This window comes from Heloderma suspectum, chromosome 1 (genome assembly GCF_057233095.1).
Source record: "Heloderma suspectum isolate Gila_16-S chromosome 1, 16-S_ref, whole genome shotgun sequence".
In the NCBI taxonomy this organism is placed as follows: domain Eukaryota; kingdom Metazoa; phylum Chordata; class Lepidosauria; order Squamata; family Helodermatidae; genus Heloderma; species Heloderma suspectum.
Window position 1 is genome coordinate 358548677 of NC_139458.1, and position 19867 is coordinate 358568543.

The 19867-nt window shown below is 41.4% G+C and overlaps 1 protein-coding gene across 2 annotated transcripts in view; it reads right to left on the minus strand.

Moving 5' to 3' along the window:
• Nucleotides 1-516: 516 nt before the first annotated feature.
• The window catches only part of PDE10A (phosphodiesterase 10A), a 171919-nt gene continuing 152568 nt past the window's right edge, over nt 517-19867 (minus strand). For both annotated transcript variants that reach the window (XM_084827987.1, XM_084827986.1), the window contains 6 exons: nt 16756-16911; nt 14731-14903; nt 9183-9294; nt 7905-7985; nt 5180-5268; nt 517-2851 (listed from right to left, as the gene is read on the minus strand). In XM_084827987.1, the coding sequence (XP_084684113.1) occupies nt 2737-2851; nt 5180-5268; nt 7905-7985; nt 9183-9294; nt 14731-14903; nt 16756-16911 (726 nt within the window). In that variant the 3' untranslated portion in view covers nt 517-2736. The remainder of the gene's footprint in view (nt 2852-5179; nt 5269-7904; nt 7986-9182; nt 9295-14730; nt 14904-16755; nt 16912-19867) is intronic.

The following is a 19867-nucleotide window of genomic DNA, read 5'->3' on the forward strand; positions in this document are numbered from 1 at the left end:
TGGGATCAGAGAAGGGGGCATGGCCCTCTGGGGACCCCAGGTGGGCCAGATTTTGTCCCCAAGCCTGAGATTCTGCATCTCTGGTTTGCAGGCAGTTGGATGTGATTCAGCTATCCATGCAATCACTGTACATGGGAGTGAAGTCTATTTTCGTAATTGTGATGCTGCTTTCAAGTGAGGGTCATCACTGTGAAACTGGACCACATTCACTTGTAGAATGATTGGATGTAGGGATAATATATACCAAACAACTTACAGACCCTGCCATCACATACATGATTATCCACTCCAGGGAGTAGGCTGTGGAGGATCCATACTCCATACATGCAAAGTAGCTCTCCAAGTCTGTATACTCTGAATATTTACCATTTTATCCCATATCTAGAATGCTTTCTTGCATGCTACCAACTCCCCCATTTTTCTAGATGTATACACATTCTGCACAGGAATGTTTGGGTTAATGTACTTGTTTTTATATGTATATGATACCCAGATAAACCAAATCAGATCATACTTGATGTGTGTTCTTCCTTTAATACTTATTTGGTTGTGCTGGGCAGCAATGCCCATATATGACTCTAAGAATGATTAAAGTGAATAAACAGAGGACCATTACTGTTAGGACAGTCAAAACAGCTGGATCATTTCAAGGACCTGGGTCTTTAAAATGACCTGCCAGAGTACAAAGTTAAACCTACAAATTTATTTATAGCACAGGCTCACGTATATTTCTGTAGTTACATTTCTGACCAGACACTGCACACTTACGAACAAAGAGTATGTGCTCAATTATAACCTAAGGCAAAACTCTTTGGGAAATTGGACAGTAAAATTTCTTTTTTAAAACAGGGTAAATATTTTGGGATAATATAGTATTATGAACAATGTACTAACAACAAAGTCCGTGTAGTATATTGAACAAGAATGAAAAAGTCAGCACTGTCAATTAGCTAAAAATATAATTTTAACGTAGTTTTGCCCCAAATCCATCATAGTATCTATATACATAAGCTTGTCAAAAGAGCTGTTTGTACTGCAGGGAGGATGGACATACACTAGACTGAAGTCTACATCTAACATTCCTTCAATAACTCCTTAGCATCATGCCCAGGTCTGAAGCTTTGTAGCAACAACAACAACAAAAGTATTCTGGGAATTACAGTATTTGGGTCTATTGTTAAAAAAAATTATATTGGTACACGAGTCATTTTCAGAGTTCACAGGTATCAACCTGCATATAGATAGCCTCACAGTAACTTTTCATGCATCTTAAATGTTATATCCAGTACATGAATTGTAGCCAGGCCCAAAGGCAAGTATAATCTTGCTCCCCATAGACTCTACACACTTGGGAGATTGGTGGGAATTGGCACAAGGAAAAGGGCAAAGGAAAACACCATTCATTCAAGTCAACAGCAGAACTCACATTGAGGTCAGTGGTGCTAAGATTAAATCCCATGGCTTATTTATACACCCTATAAAACTCTGCTAAAGTTAAAATATTTGCACCAGGTCTATAACTCAGTTCTGCAAAGAGGTATACACATGCTTTGCACAGGTATACACATGCTTTGCACCATGTAATTATTTGCAGAATTGAGGCCCAAGTCAACACAGACCTTCATTCACAATATTGGATGGTTTCCAAATCAACTCTTGTTCAGCAAGCAACCTGCTTACAAGATTAGACAAAAGTAATTTCTTAATGATGGTTCCCAATTATCTGAAGCAAGGTCAGAATAGTACTAGATGAGCAACGCAAAAGCTAGTGAGAACATCTGCTTTATTTATTATGAATGTATCATTATGACTTCTAGTAAATATGACTTTGTCTAGAAGATCCTGTTTTTTTGTGGGCTAGTTGGGATTTGGAAGCATGTTTCTCTAATATTTGTAAAAATATAAATTGACTGGGTTATTTACTTGAGAGTTCTCTACTGCCGCAACTGAAATTCACCCTATTACTCTTACAAATGTTGACCGGAAGGCCCTCAGGTACCTGATAAGATACATATCTCTCTCCTTACCAGAGGTAAATATTCTATTATTTCCAGTGTAGACATAGACACGTTCTCTAACTTATCAAATCACTTTGAAGAACCATACATTATATCCTTTCACATGTCTATCGTGTGCAATAAAGCAGTTGCGCTATGATGTTAATAAAATCATTTCTGGAGTCTTCTGTCTGGAAGTTAAATCCCCCCCGTTTGCAGCAAGATAAATTCAAGTACTGTAAACTCAATGATAAGTTTCAGCCCCAGAGATTTTCTGCTGGAGTTCAAACTGATTACACAAAGATCAAACAAAAAACATTCACAAAAGCAATATGGAAATGCCCTATTTATAGCCAAGAACTAACCAAGTGAAACTGGTATTAAAGCCAGCCACAGTATAGTATAATAAAAGTACCATTGAAATGCCACCCCACCCCACTAGTATAAAGACACAATTTAAAAGCAATCCCTAAGATTTGCCTTCCCCCCAAAGAATTTTAAATTAAGGCCTCAGCAATGTAGCCCATAAGAAAAAGCCAGTCTTTAATATTTACAAGCCAAACATTTGCTTTGATAGCTGATTCTGAAAAGCTGAATTGTCAGTCAGTCTCTCTCTGTTCACACTGTATCACTGAAGAAAGAAATCTGCACGCAGTCTTCCCAGTTAGCATTTGCAGTGTTTATCCTTTTAAAAGCCTAAAAAGGGAGAGGGGGTCTTCAATACATTTTTAAACATGAATCAGTCATCAATCTTCACAGGAAGTGAATCTGATGCAGTGCTATTTGGCTGGGTAGGTATCCATCCATAAGCTTCTTCTCCTCGTATCACTTTTTCCCATTGTTTGAGATTTTCTCTGGAGAAGCAAAAAAAGCCAACCAAACATATAAGATTACTCCTTTTTCAAAATAAGGCATATAAGTATTAGTACTGGTGTACAAGAATCAGCAGTAATATTTTCATAAGGATTGGTCTCTCTTGTTTTTGTTAACTGACCCCTCAATTTTCTGGAAATTCAAAGAGAGACCCCAGCATGAAACTCCTGAATTACAACTTTATCAAAAAGTTCAATTTTATCTCCTGTAGCCTGAATCAAGGTAACATGTTTTTATCTTAGTACATGTGTAGATTAGCTTACTGATTTCAGGATGTTTGTGTAATCATCAATACTGCTTTGTGAATGATCACGGTAAAGATTTTACCTACATTTACAACACGATCCTATACAAGCCTACTCAGAAATGGGTCTCACTGGGTTCAACAGGGCTTACTCTTAGGTAAATGGGTATAGGATTACTGCCTTGAGCTTTAATGTAATTGTCACAGTCTGTACTTTTGGCATTTCATTTCCTTCTGACCTCACTGATTATAATTCCACATTCTATCCAACAACCATGTGTATATATATTCCTGCAAACGTAGAGTAACACTTCATGCATCTGATTAAGTAGACTCTACTTCACAATAACATGATCCTAGCCCTGTTACAGTAACCCCATACTCCAAAACTTAGCTGTGTCTTACTGTGCCATACTTCCATCTCCATAGTCACTTTAAGCAGCAAACCATTCTTAATATAACTATAACTGATTGTGTGGGGTTTTTTTTTCAAAGTTTTGAATAATAATACCTAAGTCATGGAGCAAAGTTAAGTCTATTCCTCTGTTCTAGAAGGTAGTTAGTTAAAACTAGGGATGGACGAAAGTCCCTTACCTCATCCCGCAGCTTGCTTCGTGGTGGGGGGGAGGCGCTCTGTCCCTCCCCCCAAAATTCTGGGTGGGGGGGAGGCGCCCCATCCCTCCCCGCCAAAATTCTGGCCGGGGGGGGAGGCGCCCCGTCCCTCCGGCCGCGAATCCTCCCGGCTGGCCGGGATGCAAATGGCGGCGGCCGTAGCCGCCGCCATTTGTGTCCCTGCAGTCAGCTGTGATAGACTACGTAAATCCTTATGTAGCCTATCACGGCTGACTTTGGGGGGGGGGAATAGCGCGTACGCAAATGGCGGCGCCCATGGGCACCGCCATTTGCGTACGCCCTTTTTTTTCCCCCCCAAAGTCAGCCTTGGTAGGCTACGTAAGGATTTACGTAGCCTATCACAGTGTTTTTTTAAAATCTAGCTGTGATAGGCTACGTAAATCTTTACGTAGCCTATCACGTTTGTTGTTGTTATTTTTTTTTACTGGGAAATGGCGGCAGTGGTGGCCGGTCGGAAGACCGGCTGCTGCCGCCGGACCGCCACCGGGAGCCACCAGCGCCAGGGACATTCGGCAAAGTGAAGTCCTATTCCGGGGCGGGGGGGGGGGGCGGACCATTTCTCCACTAATTTCGGGCATTCGGCCTCCCGGAGATTCGGCCTCCCGGAGATTCGTGGAGAAATTGTCCGACATCCCTAGTTAAAACTAGTGTAGCTTAGCTAGGGGTGTGTGAACCCGACTTCTGGTTCGGGGGGGCGGTTCCACAGCAGGGAAATCTGGGCCACTTGGAGCCCCGCAGATTTCCCTAGAGCCTTACCACGTCCGTCAGATTTCGTGGGGTGGCTCTCCTCCTGACTGTGCCAGGACCCTTCCTCCCCACACTGGACGTTAAAGAAGCCCTTGACAGACGGCACGGGGAAGGCCTTGGCGGCACCCCAGCACTCTCCCCCTGGTCTCAAGAGGAGGCCATGGCACAAACACTGGGGGCTGACTGCGCTGCAACACTTTCTCCTCGTGCCAGCTGTTAAGGAAGCCCTTGACAGTCAGCATGGGGAAGAAGGGCCTCGGCAGCACCCCTGCGCTCTCTCCTTGCTCTCCTCAAGAGAAGGCCAGGCCGAGAGTGCTGGGGGTGCCCCCGAGGCCTTTCTTCCCCACGCTGGCCATTAAGGAAGCCCTCGACAGCTGGTGTGGGGAGGAAGGGCCTCGGCAGCACCAACAGCACTGGAGAGCCACCCCGCAGGAAATCTGATGGACTCGGAGGTGAGTGTGGCTGGTTTGCTGAGGACTTCACAGGCCAGATCCTTGAGTCTAGTCTGATTTGAATCCGCAGTGGATTTCTCCACCATCCCTAATCTTAGTTACCTCTTTCCCACCCAGTTTACACTTTTGAAAGAGTATCTAAGTAGGAATATACATTTAGTTTCACTTCTTGTCTGAAAGTAGACAGCTTGTTAAATGGCTTTCAGTCGACAATGATATTCTGTGCAACTCACCTGCATGCTCGAAGCAGTGGCCCTGTGGGAGGGAGGATCTGTGTGAGCGTAGTGTAACATGGCAAGGCTACAGCACTGTAGAACCCAATCTGAAAAAAAAGAACAGAATAAAAATCAACAAAGGCTATATTAAGTAAATCAGAAAGGCACAAAACCAAATGTACTTGGCAGGGAAATTCTCAATACTAGAAAATGTTTTCTAAACATTTGTTACCAGTTGGTTACCCACAAACTCAGTTCGTGGAGAAAAATCAAATCTAACAAAAGGTGTAACTTAATTAACTGCATCTACTGAAACATTCAGTGCTACATCTTTTATCTTTACAAAACTTCCTTAATACAATTATCTTGGTATAAACTCCAGGGTGGCCACTGTAATGTCCTTGTTGTGATCCACTGACAACCTGAATCTTAAGGTTTCCCAATGAGCGCAGACGACAGATGAGGCATGGCAACGTAGATCCCTTCACGATTTGTTTACAGGCCATATGTTATGGGCTTATCATTGTACTTTGGCCTGCATCTCTGTGTATAAAGGTGTACAGAGACTTTTTTGTGTTCATATTTCATTTTGCTCCAATTTGCAATGAATTATGTTTGTTTAATTATATTTGACATTTTGATAATAAATAGAAAACTTTATAGTCCATTGTTACAGAAGACAGCATAATTCTTAAAAAAAAAAAAAAAGCTTTCTGAACATAAATAAACTCCTGACTTTGGATTGTCTCTTGTTATTCGTGGAATCTGCACATCAAGAACTTTCTAATGAAGTGTGTTTCATGAGAATCAGTCAACGGGAAGGCAATCAAAAAAGGATGACCAACTAACTCCCAACTTTGAAATACACACACATACACACACACAGAGACAGACAGACAGACAGACAGACAGACAGACAGACAGACAAATAATCTTACTTATAGAAAGAGCCCTAGAGTAAACTTGGGCATTTTGTGACAGTTTTGTGTCTAGGGATTTTATGATATGGGATTTCTGTATTTAGCTTGCTCATGGATCAGCAGGTAATGTATTCTATGCCATTTTCCTAAAACGAAGTGCCACCATAGAAATCTTAAGTTTACAAAATTCCGAGTATTAGCACACAGAGTTTTTAAATTGAGGACTTTGAGATCATGCATGTCTTTTCATTTTTTACTTTTAACATTTTAAGCAGTTTTTACATGATTTACATTTGATATAAGAGCACACAAAAATACATTTTAAAAAGCTTTTAAAGAATTGTTTCAGGAGCATTGCCTTTCATTGTAAAGAGTAATGTTTTTTATTTAAGTAACATTTCTGATTTTGAAGCAAAACAGAGCAGAGAAGTCAATGAGGTGCCATTGCGCTCCCATGAAGACAGATGTTGTGTCCTGTGAGAACTGATGTCTGTTTCTGTGAGGACAGATGTTATGTCCTGGAGTCCCTGTGCTCTGGCTCTCATATTTATATGATTTTTTATTAGTGCTCCTTATATGATTCACATAACAATGAGGGTGGTGGTTTTTTTTTCAAAGTTCCCAGCTATGATTTGGAGTGACACAGCACTTCCCCTGAAAACCGGATGCCACCTAGTTCTCTTTTGTAGGTCCTGTTTACTTCTCACAATGTTTTATGTCATCTTTTATTTGCATCTTAAGCAAAAATATGTGAAAAATAGTACAGTAAGCAGTTATCCTTTTCCCAACTTTCTTATCTGATGCACATTTTTCTTTTTCCTGGGTTTAGGTGGGAAACTTTGTTTTTCTCATGTCAGCAAGCTTAAAGGTCAGTGAAAAGTCAACTCAAAAGTTACTGAAAATTCCCGTAGCAATTCAAATCTGTCAAATTTAAAATAAACCTGCTTATGTGAATGCCCGTTACATATTGTCACTGTAGTTTAGACCTATATGTGAATATATGAAGTGTCTTATACTGACTCTGTCCATCTGGCCCAGTAATTTCTGCTTCGGCTGGCAGTGATCTCTAGGTTCTCAGAGGTCTTTCCTAGCACTGTTATCTGAGACCCTTTAACTAAACGTGCTCGGAACTGAACCAGTGACTTTCTAAATGTAAAGCAAATGCACTATACAACTGAGCTAAGAGCCCACAGCTTGGGCAAGCCTCCCTGTTCGTGATGTGTTAGCCTTTTAGCACCAGTTTCTACTCTTGAAGAATTTGATCTTGCTTTAAACCATCTTTGTTATTAGGGCTTGACACAAAGTCAAAAGACGCCATTAAGCAAGCAAGTCATTTACTTTTCTCTTTGGTCTGGATTTCTGTGGAATGAACATGAGCACTCCATGAATCAATAACCAGTGTTGCACGTTTCATGGCAATCAGGTCAAAATTCCAGCCATGAGTTAAGTACTTGTTTATTATTTATATATTTCTCTTCTGTTTTCATTTCCTGCACTCCTCTACATTTATTCATATATAATTACCATTATTGAGGTCTTCAGTAGCTTCATCTATTCAGTATATTAACATAACATGGGAAAAAGTGACGAAAAACGGAGAGCTATAAATAAAGTAGTATGCTACAGCAGTGACTCTGACAATACTTCCCTGCAGTTTTTGCTTTCTTTTCTACAACAGCATTCTGATTCAGGAGCTTTTATAAAAAGAATGAAAATCAGACCAGCAAACAGAAACAAAAAATGTCAGCAATGTTTAAATATCTGAACACCTACTTTCTATTTAAATAATACCTATTTGAAACTTCAAATATTTTTAGACCTACCTGGCCCTGAGGAACTTCATCCTTCTTGTCTCTATCCATCATAGGGATAGGTTGAATACCTAATTTCTTCATTTCATCACCCTAAAATAAAGAGTAAGACAAAATAATACGAATATCCTTAAACAATTGATTATTCTTGATTATTTAGCCCCCAAATGTTTTCCATTTATATAAAAACGCATACGTAGAATTCAATATATTAAAGATAAGACCAGGACGGGAGGGAGGGAATTTAAAAAGACAACAGAAGAGAATGGTTTTTTAACACGGAAGAAGAACCATGCATGTTCAGACTGAAGATCCCAGTGGTTCAGCATAGCGGACAGTGTCCAGTGCAACACTAGTGCTAACATAAATTACATCGCGCTAGAGTAAGGGACCTTCAGCACAACACCAATTCTGTTAGCTGGTGCAACAGGTTTTCTGGGAATCACATGCTACTGGCATTCTGCTAGAGGTCCCTCTCGCTAGTGCAGTGGTGGGCAACACGTGATACAGTGGTGGGCCCCACTACCCCCCCTGCTGAAATCTGTGACGGTGGCAAAATCACTGGCAGTTTGCCCATGAATTTCAGTGGCAAACCACTATAGAAGGCTAAAACGGCCACATTTAGCTTTATAAGATGGCACCTTACTCCATACCATCTCATGACCTCACCAAGCATTTCCACCAAGATAAAAAGCATGGGTTAAGATGGAACCTTGTGGGACCCTTCAACACCAGTGGCATGGAGTCAGGCATAATGCTCCCACCTCTTGCTTCTCCCCATCTGCACCCCCCGCCCTTCATATATCAGACGCAAATATGGGATCAGGAATCCTGTGTTTGCTGCTGATTGCCTAATTCTGTCTACAGAGTGGGGTGTTTGCTGTAATTTTCTGAAAAGTGATAGAAGGGAACTTTAGAACTATTTTTTGAAGGAAAAATATTTCATTTACATGAATGAAATGGCAGTTTATGCAAGTAATTTAGGCTGAAAACAGGAAGGAAGTGAACAGATTTTTTTCGTAAGAAAAAAGACAGAAGAAATTGTGAAAACACATGGAGGGTTACAAATGGAAGACAATGACATCTTAGATCCCCCATAAAATTCCATGTTTGAGGCAGCATGATTGCAGAATAAAAATCTCATCCTGAAGCACCCTTATTAAAACTGAATTACATGGCACTCTTAGTAAGATTAGCTTTCATGATCTATAATATTGAGCTTAGTTTCTTCCACAACACGTCTACCAGTGCACATGCAAATTAAACAAATAAATAATGAAATGCACATACCTCAGCCCAAAACTCTGCATATATATCACTGGCTGTCAATCTGGTAACATGCCACAATTTTGTCACAGAACACAAGTCACAAGCTGTCATCATCAACCCAATCACACGATCCCTAGAATATAATAACTCAAAACTTGTCATGCAGTTTAAAGATATTTGTTATTTGATTTTTAAATATATACTATATTTATATACCAGGAATTAAAATTTCTATTGAAACTACTTGAATTTAATATTGAGATTGGATTGCTACATGCTTTTAATGCAAAGACAGATCTGTGCAAAGGAAAGTACATGCACAGCTGTTGCTTCTGTTGGTTACCAGGAACAGTATGTCCATTAATTACATTGGCAATCAGCAACTTATAACAGTCATATTATTATTTATCACAGGAGAACAACATTTTGTGATAATCACAAGCAAAATGGACAAAAACAGCCTATTATTTTAGTTATCGTCTACATTTATATTTCACTTTATTGCCAAGTCCTCAAGGCAGCTAACAATACCACCACTACGACAGAAACACATACATACACACACAGAAACACTAACAGTGCAATCCTAGGCAGGTCTACTCAGAAGTAAGTGTGTAGAGGATTGCAGCCTAAAACCATGAAAAACAGCAGATTAAAAACTAAAGTAAAACATAAAAATCAGCCAACACTAAAGTTGATGCTAAGAAGAAATTAAATACCCCTAAATTTCTTGCAAGAACAGAACATATTTCACCTGGCAGCTAAAATATAGTAATGAGGAGACCAGTGAAAATGACTTGGGAAGAAGTTCTACAATTTGGGTACCAAAACTATAGAGGCACTTTCTCCAGTAGCCACCTGCCTAACTACAGAAGGAAAGACAAAAAAAAGTCAGCTGCACAGGTGGATATGGTTCGTAGCATGTTTCATGTCTGCTTAGGTATGCTGCAGCAGAAAACTTGTTCCAAACACTTTTTACTAAAAAAGCCTAAACATTCCCCGTGATAAAGAGTTTCCTTGAAATTAGTTGGGAACCATTTTCATCTGGACAGCTGTCTTTTTCCTTTGTTGCTTTTTATGGATGTTTTTGGTCCTCTCTTTTGGTCCTCTACAGAAGGGCCTTGAAGATCTTAAGAACGGGCATGTTGATGTGGGACAAGGTGTACTTCTTTGCTTGGTGAATCAGATCTCTACTCCAGTGCTCAAAATGGATTGGTAGTCAGTGGCAAAACACCAGTGATATATGCATGCTTGATTATAACATGCTGCCTTCGCATGCTGCTGCCTTCCTTTTAATCTACAATAAATCTATTTGTCATCAAACTAATGTGCTGAAATTGAACAGAACTTAGGCTTCTCTGTTTTCACCAGAATTTGATATATTTTTGAACATGCCCCAAGCTCTTGATAAATGGTAAATGATTTTATTAGGGCTTTATTTTTACTTCCAGTCACTGGGCCTTTGGTATAGATGCAGAACGTATCAGAAACTGTTTTCAATGGTTTTTCTGCTCTTTGCTACAGTTTGTCTGCCTAGAAGCAGCAGCAGCACCTCAAGGTGGCCCACCTAAATTCTACCATCTGTGTCCTACCAGTGCTGGCTGTTCCTGCCCCCACAGCCTCCCATCAGTGCCCCTTAAGGGGCAAGTATGTGCACACTGTACCTGGATTGCTCCAGATGTCAGAGGCGAAGTGCATCATCTGTGGTTCTGCCCTCCGCAGCATCTCCAGCACTTTCTCCTAGGCTGCCAAGTACAGAGAGAGCACCACCTCCTGCTCAAGGTGTTGAATGCCAGCACCTTATAACATGGGACACGAGCTCCACCAAGCAGGTAGCACAGCTGGGATCCTCCATCAATCTGAAATGATCCCACACTACAATTCCCCACGTCTGTGGTGACCCAGACTCTCCTGCTGCCTGTCTGGGTGAGCACCACAGCAGCAGAAGGGGCATCTCTTGGCACTGCCAACTCTCAATGAGAGCTGCTGCCCCTTGAAGGGGGAGAGCGCTGAGGGCTATTGAAGATCTCTCCCTCCTCTCCAAGGAGACTCTACCATGCCCGAGGTCTCCTCTGCAATCTCCATGCCCTTCCCTTCCTCTTCATACTGCTGCTAGGACTAGAGAATATGGTAGTGGAGCGGGGGGAGGACACCTGCACTGGTGGAAGACTGCAGCTCCTTAAAAATAAAGCTACAGTGATGAGCTGGGCTTCTCAGCACAGAAAGAAAGACCAAAACACCGCCTCTGCCCGAAAGGGTAGTTAGGGCTCAGGCTCCATGGGCTTTCCAAAGTATGGAGAGTTTTACAGAAATGGTATAACAGGCAGACGTACACACAACAAAGAAAGACGGACAGAGTGTCTTGCTTACCAACCAGCATTCGGAATGAACAGGTGTTTTCAATAGTGGGCGACATCTGGCATTCAAGGCTGCCTCTTCCTGCCACTGCCTCTGCCTCCCCACCTCTCTCTCAGTGCAGATCTCAACACTGAAGTGCTCTGCTGCAGCATGGTGCCTCTGCACTACTGATGTGGGGATTGTGCCTGGAAGAGGTGCACTGACACGCTTTCTACCTCCAGAAATGCCTGTTCACCTCTCTGATGAGGTGATAGTGACTGCCTGATAGTAAAGGTGCATCCATTGCCCTTTCTTTGACCAGTGCCTGCAGTCATAAGAAGAGCCATGCTGGATCAGACCAAGGGTCCATCTATTCCAGCATTCTGTTCACACAGTGGCCAACCATCTGCCCACGGGAAACCCACAAGCAAGACATGAGTGCACCAGCACCCTCCTGCCCATGTTCCCTATCAACTGGTGTACATAGGCATACTGCCTCTTATGCTGGAGGTGGCATATAGCCATCAAGACTAGTAGCCATTGATACTCCTCCTCAATGAATTTGTCCAATCCCATTTTAAAGCCATCCAAATCGGTGGCCATCACTACATCTTGTGGTAGCAAATTCATAGTTTAAGTATGCGCTGTGTGAAGAAGTACTTCTTTTTATCAGTCCTGAATCTCCCACCAATCAGCTTCATGGGCTGACCCCCGGTTCTACAATTATGAGAGAGGCAGAAAAACATCTCCCTATCCATTTTCTCCACACCATGCATAATTGCACACCTCTATCATGTCTCCCCTTACTCGCCTTTTTTTCTAAGCTAAACAATTCCAGATGCTGTAGCCTTTCCTCATAGGGGAGTTGCTCCAGCTCCTTGATCATTTTAGTTGCCCTTTTCTGCACTTTTTCCAATTCTACAATATCCTTTTTTAGGTGTGGTGACCAGAACTGTACACAATATTCTAAGTGTGGTCACACCATAGATTTATATAACGGCAGTATGATCTTGGCAGATTTATTCTCAATTCCTTTCCTAATTGTGCCTAACATGGAATGTGCCTTTTTCACAACATCTACACACTGGGTCGACATTTCAGCGAGCTGTCCATCACAACCCCAAGATCTCTTTCTTGGTCAGTCAACTGCTAGCTCAGATCATATCAGCTTATACTTGAAGTTGGGATATTTTGCCCCAACCTGCATAACTTTACACTTGCTTCCACTGAACTGCATTTTCCATTTTGATGCCCATTCTCCCAGTTTGGAGAGACCTTCCGGAGCTCCTCACAATCTCTCCTTTTTTAACCATCCTAAATAATTTGTGTCATCAGCAGACTTGGCCACTTCTCTGCTCACTCCTAATTCCAAATCATTTATGAATAAATTGAAAAGTTTTAGTCCCAATACAGGTCCCTGTGGGACCCTACTGTTTATATCCCTCCATTGGGAGAATTTACCATTTATTCCTACTCGCTGCTTTATGTTCTTTAACCAGTTACTGATCCATAAGATGGCTTCTCGTCTTATTCCATGACTGCTAAGTTTGCTCAGGAATCTTTGGTGAGGGACTTTGTCAAAAGCCTTTTGGAAGTCTAAGTAACAATGTCTCCCAGATCACCCCTGTCCACATGCTTATTGACACTCTCAAAGAACTGCCTCCCTAGCTGGTTTCCCACTTCTGATATAGTTACAGAATTCTTTATTGTTGGCCTTGACATTATTAGCTATATGCTCCTCAAAATGCTTTTTTGCATCTCTTATTGTCTACTTGCATTGCCTTTGTGCAAGCTTGTGCTCCCTTTTGTTTTCCTCATTTAAGTAAGACTTCCATTTTCTGAAGGAAGCCCTCTTTTCTCCAATAGCTTCTTCCTTGACCATACTCTTGGACTTGGTGCTGCCTTTCTTAACCTGTGGTATGCATTCTAGCTGAACTTCTATTATTGTGGTTTTGAGTAACCTCCACACATTATGATGGGATTTAACCATTTTGACTCCTCCTGTCAACTTCCTTTTTACCAGTTCTATCATTTTAGAGAAGTGTCCTCTTTTGAAGTCAAATGTGACTGTGTTGGACTTCCTTGGCAATTTTCTACTTAAATATACATTAAATCTGATAGCACTGTGGTGGTCACTGTTTCCAATTGGTTCAGCAACAGTTATAACTTATACTAGGGCCTGGGTGGCACCACTTAGGATTAAATCCAGGGTTGCCTCCCATCTGGTCAGTTCCATGACCAACGGTTTTATCTTCATCCCCTAGGGATGATTCAGCCCGAACCAGATGCTTCCCAGCTATTGTTGGCTTTCCCTCAGGGCTGAGTTGAAAAGCTACTCTGCCAACATTTTTTCTGTAAAGTGCCAGCAATAAGGTTCCATTTTGGTTCAAGCGTCCTCTTATGCCAGGACTGGGAGGGTGTAGCACTGGAACTTGGTGCTTCCTTGGAATGCTAGATGTGCAAGTCCTGCCTCTGCTTCATGCCCACATCCACCTCTGCCATAATCAGGTTTGCACTTTCTGTGACTTTGGTGCAACGGAGCAAACCACAAATTATATTTTAAAGCTTTCAAATTCTTTTTTTATTCATACCTCCCTAACCCCTGCCACTATCCTTCTGAAAAAATTGCAGGGAACCTACCTAGGCTGGAGGCACCTCTAGTTGCATGTCATGTTCATGCAAATTGTATACAAAACCACAAAGAGCATCCAGCTTTTTAAAAAATCTCAAACTTAAAATTATTTATCTGCTAACTGCCCCCTGACACGCACACCTCTATTTGGCTGAAATTTAGCAGGCTTCATCCCCTCAGAAGGGACACACATGACTGCAAATTTCATCCAATTCTGTCAAAAAAAATTGAAATGTTGTAGTGGTCAGAATAATAAATTGGAGTTTCAGTTTTTTATTTGAGTGTATAGGTACAAGCAAGAGAGTAGTTTAGATTTCGTTTCTGCTGCTATGCTTGTATGCACTTGTATAAAGTTCCATGCTTAGTTATCAGAAGTCTCCTGAATGGCTGAAGTTATTGTGTAACTTATCTTAAGAGTGTTGACTCTTCTGCCATTCTAGGGATTCCTTTATTTATGAAGTGTTGTGTGCACATTACTGATAATATAAATGAAGTCATGGTAAGTCAAACCTTTAAAGCGCTAATAAAAAACCTTCATCACTGGCAAAACAACATCACTGAGAATATAAGCTGAGTTATAAACATTCACTTGCTCTTTACCTATGTGCTTGGTTTTTAAGGTTTAGTGATCTCGTCTGATGCAGCTCTTCCAACTGTTTTCGGTTTCCGAAGTATAGAGCAAGATCTGTAGCAATGATGGCTTTGCGGATGATTTCTAGAACTTGCTCATACTCACTGGAGCTCAAATTAGAGAAAATATTGTGGCCTTCAAGCTATGAAAACATAATTTTTAAAATAAACAGCATAACATCTTATTTTGAACTATTTTAAGCCTTTGTTTTAGAAACGTCATTTTAATCCAATTTATATTCAAATATACAGCACTGTCATTCCCACTACGTAACAAAAGATTTTGACAATCTTTGCAAAGGGCACTGAAATTTAGTTTGGGTTCAATAGAAAATTCTTTATGTTGGGCCAGGATCCAAATGGATGCACATGTATATTCCATGTACACACGCCCATTTTTTTTCAGAGGTACCTTTGTCCCCTTTCCCCAGAACTCCAAAATTGTTCTTTAACTGCCATACCCCCAGCTCAAAGATGCTTGGAAAATGCTTGAGCTTTTCAAGGGCAAACCCTCAGAAAACACTGGGGTTAAATATCACTACATGTTATGGCAGGAGTCCCCAAACTGGGTGGTCACAAAGCACTCATTCCCCAGAAGGCAAAACGGTAAGACCAAAAGAAAAGTAACTTGCCCAAGAACCTAAGTACAAGGCCGAGGTGGGGGTCTGTGATTCAAAACACAAAACCACTCTTCTGAACCCAAATAAAGAGGGCAACACTTTGCTTTTGCAAAATGGCAACCTTCCAGTTAAAAAAAACCCTAAATATCTTAAGAAATAAAATTAAAATCAGCGACAGGAAGCCTGGTGAATGCAAAGAGAGCTCTCCATGGGCACTGCATTGGATATCCCAGTGTTATGGGATAGGAATGAGATCTGTTATAGGGATGCTCATTTTGGTAGCATCCCTATGATGTTTGTAACATGTCGTTCCACCCAAAGTTTGGCTTAGGAGGTAGTGTGGATTATGGAAGCATCTTTAAGAAGAAAAAAAAATCCATTTATCAAGGACTTAGTTTTAACTTCTGACACATTACTGTGTACCAACTCTAGATACATTTCCAAAAATGTATGGATTTTTAAGATACTACTTCACACTGCAGTGCAAATTTCAGTAAATCATGGTGCAATCCTGTGGTCCCTTGGAGGATAGTGCAGACTTCCCCCTCCGTGGGCAAAGAGGGAGGTCTGCCCAGGGAGAGGAAGGGCTATTGTGGAGGTTCTCCCTTGACCAGCAATGGCAAACTCTGCCTTGGTGGCTGCCCCTGTGGCAATGATTTGTGGGTGGTAATTGCAAAAAGCAGGGTATTCTGGAAGTTTGTGTCAAGAGCGGGTTGGGGGCAGCTTTGGGTCCGTTAGATCCAAAATTAACTTGTTCTTTGGGCACACTGCTGGAACAGGGGGAAACCTATGTCAGCCTGGGAGCTGGCATTGTTATTTTCACTCCCACTGCAACTAGTGGGAGGGAAAAAAGAAAAGAAAAAATGGTGAGAAAAAAGAAAAGGTAAAAAGCCACCCCCTCCTTCCATCCTGGCAGCAAGAGCCCGGTAGGGCTTAGGAAGTGGCAGTTCCTCCGCCACAGACTCCCGCTGCTCCAACCTCCATAGGATTGCTTTGCGAATTCAGTAAATCATTAATAAACATAGGTTATTACAACATTAGTCCTTAACATTCATTATTAACATTATTAATTATGTTTTCTTTTTGGTTTTAAACTTCACGTTTTGCAAATACGTACTATTCTTTATTACTGGAGGCACAGAAACCCGACATGGAACAATGAAATAATGGGAAATTTTAAAAGGTATAGCAGAAAATAGATTGCTCATACAAAAGTACAGCTATGTCTATTTCTAGATTTGTCATTTCAAGAACTCTTTGCAAACCCCACCAGAGGAACAAGCCTACTGTGGAAAGACATGGAACTTGAAGCCAAACCTACTGCTTCTCACATTTTGAACCTGAACTGCTCTTGATTCAAAGTGTAATTAATTACCTGCAATATAGATACTGTCTGTGAGAAATGGTGTTGTTCCATGGTTGAGGTGGAATACAGAGCTGCCAGCGGATGATCGAACTTCTGAAGATAGCTGTTGCTGTAACCTCTGTGATCCAGGTCATGACATAAACATGCAACCAGAAGACCTCTTCGCTAGATAAGCAAGCAGGTAGGATACGTAATTAGTGTTCAGATTAATTTTGCACCGCTAGATGTCACTCTATACCTCTCCAGGCATTCAAATAATTCCATTAGATAAACACACAGTAAGCAAGCCCCAAACAATTAGGGTGAAACGACACGTTATGCCAAACACCAGGCTGCCACTGAAAATAGAAATCCATTCCGAGCTCATATGAGGCAGTCCTAAACTGAATCAGACCACTGCTCGATGTAGTCCAATTCATTAAGCAGCTCTCAAGGATCCTTCCCAGCCCTGAGGTATAAGACATGTTCAACTAGGAAAGAAAAGGACTGAACTGGCAACCTTTTGCATGCTATGAACGTATTCCCCAACTGAGCAATGCCCCCTCTCCCTCCAAAATGTCTAGTACAGTTTGCCCCATGTCTGGGCTGCATTCGAACAATCATATCTTGCCTTAATAATTCAAGATATGCAGCAGCACTCCATCCTCAAAAGGACCCTTCCCACCTCCCTTCTTGGTGTGACTCAATAAGTCAGGAATCATCAAGTAACTATAGTATGCCTGTTACAGCTGAACTGAGCAGTTGGTTTAAGTTCCTGGTTTGTTCCAAACCTGCTAACCATCATTTGCCAGTTAAATTGCCAGAAACTATGGTTAATTGAAGACTTCTAGGGTCAATTGTGGTATGCCAAAAAGGAAAGAGGGAAGGGACTGTATGCACAAGCACATGGCTCATTCATAACTTGGCTTAGTAAACCAAAATATGAATGTCTGAATGCAGCCACTGTGTGTTTCCAACTCCATGTAATTGACCGCTGCTGGAGAGGATGAGAAAATGCACATCAGGGCATGTAATAACTTGTATTACACACTACGGAGGTAGAAGGGGAAAACTTGCTATATGATATGCAATTCTGCTGTTAGACAGCTGTGTTCACTTAACAAGTTTTGAAAATATTCTGAATCCTTTAGGTAGTGGTTATTAAGGTGTTAAATCATAAGCTTAAAAACACATTTCCAATGCAAAACTATGCATGTAGACTCAGAGTTACTCCCAAGAAAATATACATAGGATTGCGGCCTTCATCTCCCCGAATACAGGGCTCTGATCCATACAGAAGTCTTTTTTATCTAAAATGTATCACTGTTTCTTTAATTAATGACAGGAATGCTAAAACAGCAAAATTAATTCTGAGCCCCCCATATCACTGCATTCAAAATAAAATCCTACATTCTATTAATTTTATATTAGTTTCACAAAATATGTAATGGCATTGTTTCTTCTGATGGGAATGGAACTCCATTTTCATTAAAGCCACATAGATCTAGAGCAGCTATTTGCAACATCAACCATTCACCCTCAAGTAAACAAGATAGACTATCTGCCCAATGATGCACACCCTCCACGAACACCGTTCCACTGCAAGAATAAAAGCAACAAGTCCCACCCTGGGAAAGCCTGTGATTTGGCTGCCAGGATCCACAGGTCACCTGACCCATGGCCCCACTGGCATGAAGAGAAAGCACCCATTTCACTTCTGAGAATTTCATTTACTCTACTTCAAGGCATTTGGCAGCATGTGACAGGTCATGGGATATTGTCTGGATATGTGTATGAAATATTCTCTTTGCTGTTATGCAATGGGACATCATACTCTATACCAGAGGTGACAACCCTTTTTGACCCCAAGGGCTGAAGTCCATTTCAGAAAAGCACTTGGGAGCTGGATACCAGTGGCGGGTGGGGCCAAATGTCAAGTGGGCAGGGCCTACACCCAAATCCATTGTTACCAGCTGATAGTAGGAAGCATATCAGACATAAGCACGAGCAGCATGTCTGTTCACTAATAAACAGGACAAGCCTTCGCATGCCTATTCAGAAGTAAAGAGGAAGGAATCACTCACCAGCACTTTCAAATAGCATCCCGAACATCAAGCATTTTCATGTCTACTCAGAAGTAAGCATGAACATCATCTCTACACTCACAAGTAAGCAGGGCAAGCCTCTGCAGGACATTGCTCAGAAGGAAGCAGAAGTGAATCACTCAGCAGCTTCCTGCTCTGGTTCTGGTCTTGGCCCAAAGGAAAAGCTCTCATCTCCGATCAGCAGCTACTTGAAGATAAGAATTTCCCCTGCTAAGTGATGAGAAAGGGAGCCTTTTCCAGTGCTGAGCATGGAAAAGCACTTATCTCTGATAAGCTGCTGATCGGAGATAAGAGTGTTTCCCTCTGTGGCAGAGGGGCCAGGGCTGGAGGCAGGGCCAAGGCAAGAAGCTGTTAGGCCAAATGAGGAATGCCCACAGGCCTGAGGTTCCTCATCCCTGCTTTATGCATTCATTCATTACATTCTGTACCACCCAGTAGCTGACTTTCTGGGTGGTTTACAAAGATCAAAAACCTTAAAATACATTGTTAAAACCATTTACGTACAAGCATATAAGCAAACAGCTCACACAGAGACACACATACATCTAAAACAATTTTGAACAATCAGCAATAAGAAAAATACAAGACCTATTTAAAAACCTCATCATATGCTGCCAAATGCCTGAGAGATGAGGAAAGTCTTAACCTGGTGCTGAAAAGATAACAATGTTGGTGCCAGATAGGCCTCATTGGGGAGATCATTCCATAATTGGGGAGCCACCACTGAGAAGGCCCTTTCCCTTGTTGCTGCCTTGAGCCTCCCTTGAAGGCTGCACCTGGAGCAGGACCTTAGATGAGGAATATAGTGTACAGGTCAGTTCATGCCAATCTGTATACAGGCATTTATGCAATAGAATGTAAAAATGAATAAATAAAAATTGGACTTCAAATGAACGTTTTGCCTTCATGCCATGTTCCTTTTATTTTTAGAGGAGCAAAAAAGGATCATAATCTTTCTAAAATCACCCTTATGGTATTCAGTAAAAGTCTGAATGAAAATAGTGTCAGCAGAAAGATGAAAAACCTGATGCCTAGTT